This window comes from Acanthisitta chloris, unplaced genomic scaffold (genome assembly GCF_000695815.1).
Source record: "Acanthisitta chloris isolate BGI_N310 unplaced genomic scaffold, ASM69581v1 scaffold1777, whole genome shotgun sequence".
Taxonomy (NCBI): Eukaryota; Metazoa; Chordata; class Aves; order Passeriformes; family Acanthisittidae; genus Acanthisitta; species Acanthisitta chloris.
In genome coordinates this window covers 50291-62253 of record NW_008682967.1, presented here as the reverse complement: position 1 = coordinate 62253, position 11963 = coordinate 50291, and the positions used below count along the sequence as shown (strand labels likewise).

At 37.7% G+C, this 11963-nt stretch overlaps 1 protein-coding gene across 2 annotated transcripts in view; it reads left to right on the top strand.

Moving 5' to 3' along the window:
* MAP4K3 (mitogen-activated protein kinase kinase kinase kinase 3) overlaps positions 1–11963 on the top strand; it is a 61585-nt gene that overhangs the window by 5231 nt on the left and 44391 nt on the right. For both annotated transcript variants that reach the window (XM_009078707.1, XM_009078708.1), the window contains exons 3-10: positions 277–332; positions 3955–4002; positions 6159–6201; positions 6833–6905; positions 9052–9183; positions 9476–9538; positions 9621–9702; positions 9804–9914. In XM_009078707.1, the coding sequence (XP_009076955.1) occupies positions 277–332; positions 3955–4002; positions 6159–6201; positions 6833–6905; positions 9052–9183; positions 9476–9538; positions 9621–9702; positions 9804–9914 (608 nt within the window). The remainder of the gene's footprint in view (positions 1–276; positions 333–3954; positions 4003–6158; positions 6202–6832; positions 6906–9051; positions 9184–9475; positions 9539–9620; positions 9703–9803; positions 9915–11963) is intronic.

The window sequence follows — 11963 nt, the reverse complement described above, 5'->3', positions numbered from 1 at the left end:
AGAGTTGTTCTTGAATTGTTGCTTCTGTTTCTTTTTCCTCTTAATTATTATATATGGAAGGATTTAGTAGTTTCCATTCCAATGGGACTGGCTATTTTTGAGTTTAAAAAGTGTTGGTGGTCTTTGGGATGCTTGATCGAGAGGAAAGGCTAAGCATGTTTACAGAGACTTGTAGTGTAAGATCCTATGAGTGTGAATGGAAGTAATTGAGGTATGACTTTGGAATGGAAAGTATATTACTTGATTTTGAGATTTTCTTTTTCCTTTCCATTTCAGTGACTGGACCACTGTCAGAACAGCAGATTGCCTATGTTAGCAGAGAAACACTACAGGTAGTTGCGGTTGACTTCTAATGTAAAAGTATTAAGAGCAAAAAATCTACAAATAACGTGATAGTATGGCAGCACTTTTCTCTGACTTTTGAGAAGGTCCTGTATTACAGCCTAGAACTGCTGTGTATAATTACATAACCTCAGTTTACCCTGGATCACTTGAAGAAAACTCTCATCATCTTTCTGTTGTTAATTTTGTATTTGTTTTATAAAAGGGGGAAGCAGCATGTTTCTTAATCCATATTTGTGGTATAAGTTAGTTGTTGCAGGTTTGAAGGAAAATGTAAACACTGTGTTTTGCATATCTGGTAGTTGTTCTTTGCCACTAAAAAAAGTTGCATGTGTCTTTGAGATGTTTAAGTTAAGGTCACGACCCTCTCCTTGTGGGTATTGCTAGCTTTCATTTTGCTTTCTGAAATTACTGGTTCAGTACACTAGTAAAGCTTAACCAGAAACTGCTTTTTCTTGATGGATGTCTTGCTTCAATGTGAGGGAGCAGTTCCTGGCTTCTAGTGAATGTGGACCTGTTGAATGCCATCAGTTCAGAGCTGCTGCCTCTCTCAAACATTCTTTCAAGATAGCTCTGTTCCTGGGCTCCATTGGATGCCACTTACCATTTCCCTATGCTATGCCAGACTTTACAGACTTCGGACTTACATGACATGGCTCTTCGTTCTTTACAGTGAAGGCTTATGTGACATCTGGGAGTGTTAAGGTTTTTTAATCCTTTAAACACTTTTGTTCTTACAGAATTGTAGAATGGTTTGGGTTGGAAGGGACTTCTGAAGATACCCCTGCAATGAGCGGGGACATCTTCAGCTAGACCAGAGCCCTGCCCAGCCTGACCTTCCATGTTTGCACGGATGGGTCATCTGCCACCTGTCTGGGCAACCTGTTCCAGTGAATCACCACCCTCATTAAAAAAATCTTTATTCCTTAAATCTAGACTGAATCTACCCTGTTTTAATTGAAAACCATTACCCCTTGTCCTGTCACAACAGGTCCTGCTAAAATATTTAGCCCTATCTTTCTTATAAGACCCTGTTAAGTATTGAAAGGCTGCAATGAAGTCTCCCTGGAGCCTTCTCCAGACTGAAAAACTGCAAGTCTTTCAGCCTTTCCTCATAGGAGAGGAGCTCCAGCCCTCTGATCACTTTTGTGGTCCTCCTCTGGACTCACTCCAGTGCGCGCGTGTCTTTCTTGTGTTAAGGACACAAGAGGGGCAGAATTGCCTCCCTTGACCTGCTGGCCACACTGCATTGAATGCAGCCTAGTGTGGTTGGCTTTCTGGGCTGCAAGTGCACACTCTGAGCTCATGTCCAGCTTTTCATCCACCAGTACCCCTAACCTCTCCCCAGGCTGCTTTCAGGCCCTTCATCCCCAAGCTTGGATTGATACCAGGAGTTGCTTCCACTCAGGGGTACCACTTGCACTTGGCCTTGTTGAACATGAGGTTCACATGAGGTTCTGTGATGGGCCTACTTCTTGAGCTTTTTCAGGTCCCTCAGGATAGCATCCTGTCCCTCAGGTATGTCAATAACACTATTCAGCTTGGAATCATTTGCAAATCTGCTGAGGGTACAATTGATCCCACTGTCGATGTCACTGATGAAGATATTGCACTGTCTAGTATGGACCCCGAGGAACACCACTTGTCACTCATCTCCATCTGGACATTGAGCTGCTGACCACTACTGTCTGGATACAGTAATCTAGCCAATTCCTTACCCACCAAATAGTTTATCAATCAAGTCCATAATATTCTCAGCATATGGAGGAGTGTTTCAGTAGTCTAGAAGGGACTTTATGAAATTATTTGTTATGTGGGAAGATGTCTTGATTCATACGTATAAATTGTGCGTAAGATAGAAACTTGCTATTTTGTATGTATTTTTAGTGTTCTTCATGGACCCATTTTTGTATAGTTTAAATTGTCTGTAAATACTTGGAAATAATACTCTGACAAAATGTATATAGTTTCTGATGTCTTGTTGTAGCTTATAATGCAACATCACTTTTTTAGTAAAAAATTTGAGAATATATATATATATTGTCCATTCATAAAAGTAATTTGTCCGACATTGATTTTCCCACAAGCTTCCATGAATCTGGAGTTTCACTTGGATGCCTAAAGTTAGCATTCAGTCTCCATATTTAGAGTCCTATTAAATTGTCCATTTTCATAAAAAAACACTAGCTGTCAGTTTTGGTTGGACTTGGTGAGATTGATTCTGAAAATACAGGTCCTGTAAATATGACCTTCAAAGTACTTGTCTCCAAGCATTCAGTTTGGAAAATGCTGATGGCAGATTCTTCCAGAATAATGGTAAAAATGTTGAGTTGATGGACTTTATGTGCCAGCAGCAGCCACAGATTTAAGGAGTGTACATGGGACTCTTCTAGCTAGTGCCAGTTGTTGCATTGGTGTGATAGATGCTTTGATTAGTTACACTTTGTACAAAAAGCAAATTGAGTGCAATTTTTGGGTCTGCATGCCTGCAATGAGGACTCTGAAAAAACACTGGACCGACTGCTTATTGTTAGTCATTTGCCCTAGAGAAAGAGGTTAAAGCATTTAAGGAGCTTTTTTGCTCTTTTAGTTTAAGGAATTGAATTTCATTAACTGATTAGCACATCAGTTACAGTGCATACAGGCTTTTATGACCTGATAAAAATTACCCCAAAGACTGTATATTCAGTGGTACTGTCATCTGTCTGTACAATATTGTTCACTTGAGATTTCAAGTACCAAGTCATGTAAGTAATGGTTTCCTCATTTATCCTGTTGGTACATTTTGACCATCCATAAAAATGCTGATAATTGAAAAGAATCCTAATTTATTTCTGCAATCAACTCTGTGAAGTCTTGCATGAACTGACAAAAAATATCTCCCATGAACCTAAAGCCTTATGGAAGATATTTGTGTCATTTTACCCCTGGAAGAGAATTTTAGAGATAGTCCTGGAGTGTCAAAAGTGACGTGCTCTGTGATTTGTTATGCAGGGATTTGATTTTGTAGAACTCTTTCAGAATGTAAAGTTTCTAACCTATGTGGAGTCTTAAAATGTTTTGGTACTGTCATGGAGACCCAGAAGGACAGCCTAATGCTTCTGCAGAAATCTGTGAGTTAGAGTTGAAGTCTGGTGTTAGACCCAAAGCACTGCCTTACTAGCATGTTTCTAGGCTTGATTGAAGTGAGTAATGATACAGGAGATAACTGCACTAGCTCTCCAGTGACCTGAGAGCTGAATGGAAGACTTAGGCAATTTAACAGTAATTAGCCTGGTCTAAAAAGGTGACAGTTACTATGCCCAGAGGAAAACCTGGTTGGGGAATACCCTTCTTCCAGTAGATGTAGTCACTGGTATTCTTTCCATCTATCCTGTGTTTTAGATATTAGATACATATCTAAATTTATTTATATAAAGATATTTACATATTCTACTACATATATTGAATTTGCAAATTTACAGCAGGTTACACTGAAAGATAAAAATGTTCTTTAGTCAGTGAGTCATCTAGGTGATTGAATTGAATTCTAAATATATGTGGTAATTAAGTAAGAAGTGGTTATAAAATGAAAAACATTGAACTAAATGATTATCTAAATATTTTATGCAGGGACTATATTATCTTCACAGTAAAGGAAAAATGCACAGAGATATAAAGGTAAGCAAAACTGAAGGGAATTTTGGTGCTTTTGAAATAAACTGTATCACCTCCAGTGAGTCTTTACTGTTATGTATTAATTTGGGGTATATTTTTTAATATGTAGGGTTTGGGGTTTTTTATCTGTTAGAATGAAAAAAAGCTTCCACCCAAGGGAGAAAAGGTTTTTTTTTTTCTTTCTTTAAAATGCATGCATGGCTAATAGTTTGTTCTTTTCATTGAAGCCACACGTACTATTTATTTAGACCAGTGCTGTAAAGTTTAGACATCAGCTGGTGTCCAGAGCCATATATGTGCAGATGGTTGTAACGGTGTGCTCTGTGTAAAAGAAAGGTTTGGTCTTCCCGTAGTGTTTCTAAGGAAGCTCAACAGACCCTTCTTTTTGAAGCAGCTAGCGAGCAGAGCTGTTGTTTTGGCTTCTTGCTTTTTTTGGTGAGCAGATTGCAGGGCAGTGGCTGCTGTTCTGTATGGTTCTTGGAGACTACTTCTGTCCCCTCCCTCGCATGTTAAATATAGAAAGGGTGCTGCAGATCAGGCTATTAGCACTGACTTGCTTAAATCTTCATCTCAACAGAGCTGCATCAAAGGCAGCTTGTTCAGACTCCCACACACACCGTTATGGTTTCATTCTGGTGATTCCTGTTGGCTTTTTGTTCCGGGAGTTTTACTGCCTAGTCATTGCCTTTCCAAAGTCTTCCTTGTTCAGACTGCAGCTTAGACTTCTCAAGCTTCCTCCTGGAAATCTGACAGTAAATTGTCATGTTTCTTTGTGTTGTTGCATGGAGTTGGTTTTGTTAGTTTGGTTTGTTTTCATGCAGACTAGGGGTGCAATGTACATAGCAGTTTTGATTGTGGATGCCTTCATGAAGCCTGATTCCAAGTTCTTCTCATTGGCTGCAGAAGAATATTTCGTGTTTGAGCTATCATAAAAGTAATTTCTGAATGAAAGGTTTCTTTGGACACCAAAATTAAGCATTTCCCGTTATACTTTATAGAAAACAAAACGATGCTTGCAAGGATACAGTGCACAGATACTTTTTCTAAGCAGAACTGTGCTGATAACAAATGCTTACAGTGCTTTCATTGAGAATTATTATTTTTTTTAAAAAAAGCGGTTCTCATGAGCATGGCACAATACCATTCTTCATCTGCAGATTGCCTGACTGCTTCCTTCAGTAGCTAAGTAACATACTTAGATTACCTGTCCTGTTAGTCCTGAAAGGTGAACAAGGTCAAGAGCATGTGAACTGGGCTGTCACACTGTTTACCATTTATCAGGCTCATTAACTGTACTTGTGTGACATGTGCCAAGTTAGCTGCATTTTACTGCAGGCCTGACTTTCCCTTCTCTGTGAAAGCCATAATCTGTAAAAACATCGTTTTTTGGAGGTTCATCTCTGCTGCCCTTCCATCTAGTTTATGGGCAGTGCTGACATTTTGAGCTGTGCTTAGCCAGCTCTAGCTGGCCTTCATTGAACTCAGCCTGTACCTGGTTTCAGATCAGATTTGTGCTCAGTCCTTTTTTCTTGTAATTTTGTGATACAAACCTCAGTTTTGGGTTACTTTTAATTATTGAGCTGAAGTGAGGGGTACACACAGCCATACAAAAATGAACTCTTCAAATCTAGCACCAGTGGAATCTCTGTTGCATAAGGATGGAAGCAGTTTTGCTAAATGCTTGAATACTGAGGCAGGTTCTTAAGGCTATAACTGTAGTAAACATGGCTCTCCAACAAGGCAAAACCTGTTCCTGCTTAGGGGAAAAAAATCAAATTGTTTCCGCTTTGACCTTTAGCGTTTCTATTTCCTTTCAGTCATTGTAAATAGAAAAAAGGAGGAATTAATCAGCATAGACAAATCATCATGTTCTGTTTTTTGAGAGAAGTTTTGTGTGCAATGGAAGGTCTGTGGTGCCGCAGGCTAAACTAAAAATTAATGAAAAACCCTTTATATCCGAGGGTTGTTTTTTTTATATATATAACAGAATGGCAACTTGCTGATTTCACAAAACCTTGGTAAGGCTGCAGATTTATTGAATACAATCCTTGCTTTGTTTTTGGCCCCTAGTTTGCCATAACATCTCACATAGTTTTTTAAAATACAGTATTGGAACAATCTGTGTGTTTTAATTCAAGTATACTTGCTTTTTTTTAAAGGGAGCAAACATTCTTCTAACAGATAACGGACATGTAAAATTAGGTGAGTTTTTATGTGTTCTAAGGAGAAGTCTGCTGGATTTTGTTCAATGATGTGATGGTTCATGTAAGGAGTTAGTGAATATCAGAATTCTTTTTATCTTGCTGGAAATATCTAACTGAACAATCCATTTAGTATCTGAAGTTTAATTGGAGTAGTTCTGGAACAGTGAGGTTAAAAGACCCTCCAATACTGTAAGAGGAAAGTAAAAATAAAATCACATGCTTTTATAAATTTTTAATGAAATGTACGAACTAGAGTGATTAAGTGTGAAATGTACATTGAAAGGTTATCTGAAAGAATCTCTAGGATAGCACAAAATTAAGTTTTCTACCATATTAAAACACTGCATTTAACTGTTAGACGTTCTGTGCTGGCCTATTATTCCTTTTGTGGATGAGGGACATGTTTGTGTGCATGTTTGGCAAGCACTGAGGGGAGCTGTCTGATGGTATCTGAGATACACAACTTTCCCTTATTTGCTTTTGTTATTTATTTTTTTGTTAAATATTTCTAGTATATTTAAGAACCTCTTACAGTGGGGAAACCAAACTTGTGTTCATTAACAATTAATTACATCAAACCAGTTGTTAACTGCTGGTTTGGTTTTGCCTTTTTTTTTTTTTTTTTCTAGCTGATTTTGGAGTATCTGCACAGATAACAGCTACAATTGCCAAAAGGAAATCGTTCATTGGCACCCCATATTGGTAACTGTGTTTTACTTGAACATTATATAATGGTAACATATATAATACTGTTGGAAAATTGTGATAAAAGCATGCTCTGTCTCTTCCTGGGTAGATTAATCACTAAAGGCTGTGTCAGACTTTCTAGTGATCATATCTGCTATTTATGCCAAATCCTGAATTATCTGAGAATTGGAGAAAATGCTTTAATGCTCTGAAAAATTGAAAGGTGTCTACTGGCATCGCTTGACTAATTTATCTCAATTTAGTAAAACTTAAACACAATTTTGCTTGTTTTTAACATTGGTCCTAAATATTTTTTTCTTCCATGATTTTTCCATTTTGATGTTTTAATTTCTTCCCCTCGCTGGATACATCTTTTCTGCAACTTTTCAGTTGATAATGAATTTCATTTGTTTTTCTCCACAAATTCTTTTGCCACTTGTGAAGTGTTTCCTCTAAGCTTTTTTTTTCCCTTAACTGCCTAAACTGATTGAATTGTATTGTACATTTCTATTCTGTCTGTACTACATCTTTATTCTTCCCTCAGTAAACTAGTTTGTACAATTTATCTTGTCTGTTCAGTCTTTCACTTATATCTTCTTCATGCTGGAAGTAGTTGTTGGCGTGCATTCTTTACTGTAAACCAACACTTCTGTTGTACATTTCCCAAACAGTCATTAAACATCCTATTGTCTGGCAGCATAGTAGGCACAAGATAAAAATGTATATAATGAAAATACCCCTATGCTCAAGTATTGACTTGAAATAGTCAAGCATGGTATTTTAGCCTTCTTGTGGCACTGTAAGTCACACAAAGGCATGGATTCACTTCCCTTTCAGAATAACACAAAAATCCGTCAGTCATGATTGTGTGGTTGGTGTCTCTCTTTCCCAAGATGTCTGGGTGTCCTCAGTCCTGGCCTGCAACTTCCAAATTGTGTCAGACTTCAAAATAACAACTTTGAAAGGTTAAATGCTGGTGAAAAGCATCAGCTGTTCTTTGCAAAGCTGCTGAGAGATTTGATAGCAGAAGCAAGGAAGCAAAATTATTGAGATTGTGGAGAAGAAACTTTAGTGAAAACAGGCAGTGTAAGTTCTACCCCCAAACCTGATAATTTCAGATCTACAGATGAGGTTGCCTATATTTAAATAACACATCATTTGAACTGCTGTTTGCTGATTTACTGCAGCACTCATTAAAGGACATTCATATGTACTGAGTTACATCTCCAGATGTACTGCTACTTTGCAGGTGATCTGGACTGATAAAAGTTCAAGCTAAAAAATACTAACATGTTAGCCACCTGATAGGACTGTGTTGGACAGTCAAATTCGTAATTCACTTTGGCTGTCCAAAACATGTAACCTGCTGTTTGCTGATTTACTGCAGCACTCATTAAAGGACATTCATATGTACTGAGTTACATCTCCAGATGTACTGCTACTTTGCAGGTGATCTGGACTGATAAAAGTTCAAGCTAAAAAATACTAACATGTTAGCCACCTGATAGGACTGTGTTGGACAGTCAAATTCGTAATTCACTTTGGCTGTCCAAAACATGTAACAATGCCTGGTGATTGCTTTAGGTTGTTCAAGTGTCAGTTGTGCTTGTTAATTTTTGACACCTGAGAATGTGAAACTACTTTGTTAACTTCAGTGAGTTTGTCTGGCATAAGTGAGGCAGAGTTTCCAAACAAGGAGTGCTCTGGACAGAGGTGGCAGTGAGTCTTCAGGTCTCAGGCTTTTGGAATATGAGAAATATGACGTTTTGTTGCTTTCTTGTGGTAGAATTTTTCTTTTCAAAGTCAGTTGATCACTTTTTGGGGCAATGTGTGGATTTAGATATTGTTTGTATTTTATTGTAGTTGAATAATTATACCTTAGACTCTGTTGAGTAGTTTGTTGTATGCCTGCAAAAAAGTCTGACATATGGTTGATTTCATCCACTTACTGACTGTTTCAGAAACTGCCTGTCAGTCACTAAAAGATGATTGAGGAAAATTTCAGGTTTACATTACATAACTTTTTATACACGCACAGGTATATGCTGTGAGCTGATAGATTGAGAGCATTAGGGACGAGAGTTCTAAACTGCTGCGTACAAAAGATTGATTGATTGATTTGTAGGGAGAATTTTACCTAAAAATGTCTTTTATCATGTAGGATGGCACCAGAAGTTGCTGCAGTAGAAAGAAAAGGTGGCTATAACCAACTCTGTGATCTGTGGGCAGTTGGAATAACTGCTATAGAGCTTGCTGAACTTCAGCCTCCAATGTTTGACCTACATCCAATGAGGTTAGTAAGGGGTTAGAGCTTGGTGGGTAAATACAGCTTATTAAATAATCCATTTGAAGAGATGATTGTGTGCTTGTGGTGTTTGGGTGTACTGCAGGGGTGTTGGGCTAGAAATGTTCTGAATGAACAGGATAGAAATTGCAACAACTTTTTGGTGTGTGAACGGGTAATGTTGTCCTGGTCTCATCTCTTGTACTGATGGTACTTCTTCCTGCCAACTAAATAATGTATTTAATAATTCATCTCATATATGTATTGCAATGTAAACCACAAATGCTGTTGTTGTTTTCAGAGCCCTTTTTCTAATGACAAAAAGCAACTTCCAGCCTCCTAAACTAAAGGACAAAATGAAATGGTAAGTGCTTTCATTTTTCCATAGATAATGAGGATATATTTTACTGGGCAATTGATTTAAATGTTTACCATTTCATTTACAGGTCCAATAGTTTCCATCATTTTGTGAAAATGGCACTTACAAAAAATCCTAAAAAAAGACCTACGGCCGAAAAGTTGCTACAGGTATAAATTTATGTATGGGATTTCTTTTAAGTTATAAAAATAAAATATGGTTAATATGAGTGGCTGAAATTTTAATCTGTGTGCTGCCTTCTGTCTTTCAGCATCCCTTTGTTACCCAGCCATTAAATCGAAGTCTTGCTATTGAACTTTTGGACAAAATGAATAATCCTGATCATTCCACTTACCATGATTTTGATGATGATGATCCTGAGGTAGGAATATGTTTAAATGATAGGATCAGATAAAGTTTTTGTTTCCTGGGAAAACTAAATTATTAGGATTTATTGAGCCCCAGAATGTTTTGTGATCTGGAAACAGTTCCAAGGTTTGCTTTTGGTTGTGCTGCTGTCACATGTACAGGCTCTTACCAAAAGTCATTGTATTTGGGGGGAGAAGCTCAAAGAGAGAGAGATGTAAATAGTTTAAATTTTCTTTATTGTTGTACTTCAGTGATTTTGCAACAGTAAATGCGGTCTGCTTCTCCAGTCCTGTGTTCTGTCATGAGTTTCACTGTCTGTTTCTTTGTGGAGTTATGTTTCCATTCACCTGCAAAGAAAGCATTCATAAAAATCATTGTATACCTGTGTATGAGAGAGTGATCCTGTAGTTGTTTTTGTCAAGTTGTGTGTTCTGTGTTTCTTGCAGATCATGTTTTTCCATTAAAGCTGCTTTTAACAGCTGGGAAAATGTGAAGATGTAGGATGATAAACAGGACAGGACTGAAGTGTTGAATAAGTCAGAGAAAACAGATATTCTGTTACTGCATCCTGTCTTCACACTTTACTGCATGTTAGTGAATACTTTCCAAATGTTTACAGTTGCCTAACTGATGGCCTTTTTTTGGAAGAAAAAAATGTAATCCTTTCAACACAAATGCCATTGATTTGTTGCTTACATACTTGTGTGTTTTTAATGGATAAACTAGTCAAAAAATGTATTCAAAGGAAAAGAAGCTTAAAAGAAGAAACTACTTTAAGAGATTAATGTTCAGATTTTACAAGTTAAATGAGCCTTTACCTTCTGAAACAGCAAGTTCACGTGCACCAAGTCTGTCTTAGAAGTTGAAACAAATATGGAAAGAAGCAAAAGCAAAATAGATGTGTTGTGTGTGTGTGTGTGTGTGTTGTGCAGTACAATGTTTACATATTTTCTAAGTAAGAGGGAGAGAGAGGAAGGCATAAGAACTGAGTAACAGTCCATACTTTTAAAAAGTGGAGCACACTTAACCGATTTTTCTGATGAAAAATATTTATGAAAGTTGAGCACACAAGAAATCCCTTAATGTGGTTGACTTCCATGTCACTGTTAACAGAAAGGTGTCCGATTTCTGAGTAACTTGGCTGATCTTCTCACCATAAACTCTAAGGATTGTATGTCCTTTAGTTCTCTGTTCAGTGATGAGAGTTCTGACACCTGTTAAAGTGGTATTTCAGTGAAAACTAGGAAACCAAAGCTTTCATGAGCTGTTATAAGACAAAAGGCAGCTGTTTTCAGTGTGCTTCCTGTCAGTGAACTCCTGACAGGCTTCCCTGCTTTCCTGGAAGTTGTGCTGAAACGCTGATGTACCATTCCTCTGTGTTACTGGTATATCTTTTCAGTAAGACACTACACCTTTATTTTGGGCTGCTCAGGTGTATACTCTTCTCTTCTTGTATCCAGTCCCTTCAGTACATATCTTATTTACAGTTACCTGTAGCTTTCAAAATAGTGTTCACTCTTATGTTCCTTGTGACTTAGCCTTAAGAAGGCTCTTCTGTTGTGTAGTGTATTACTTATCAGTTTTCCCATAATGAAATGTGGTATCAGGAGCAAAAGCTATGTCTGGGTAGAAAATGAAGAGAAAACAACCTCACAGCAGTGATCAGAGAAAATGCTTATTTTCATCTTTTATAAGGGAGCTAGCTGGCTGCAGTACACAGGGTAAGCAAGCTGCTTGTCTCTTTTGCTATGCATTTTTCAGGTATTGGTTTGTTTGTTCTTTATCTTATGTTGCTGATGGTTTCCTGCTGCATTTGTGGGCTTCTGTGCTAGGCATAACTGTACTCTTCATTCATTGTTCGGCATGTGGCGTTGAGCTCTCCAGTGAGCTTCAAACACTGTTGCCAGTGCTGCTGGATTATTTACATTGTGTAGGCAGCTTAGATGTGAGAGACATTTTTTCCCAACCTTGTTGCTGGATAATTTTGCACTGAGGCATTTAGTGCACCTGCAAAATGAGGTTGATAGTGACGTTTGGATAAACATTTTGGTTTGCATTCAAT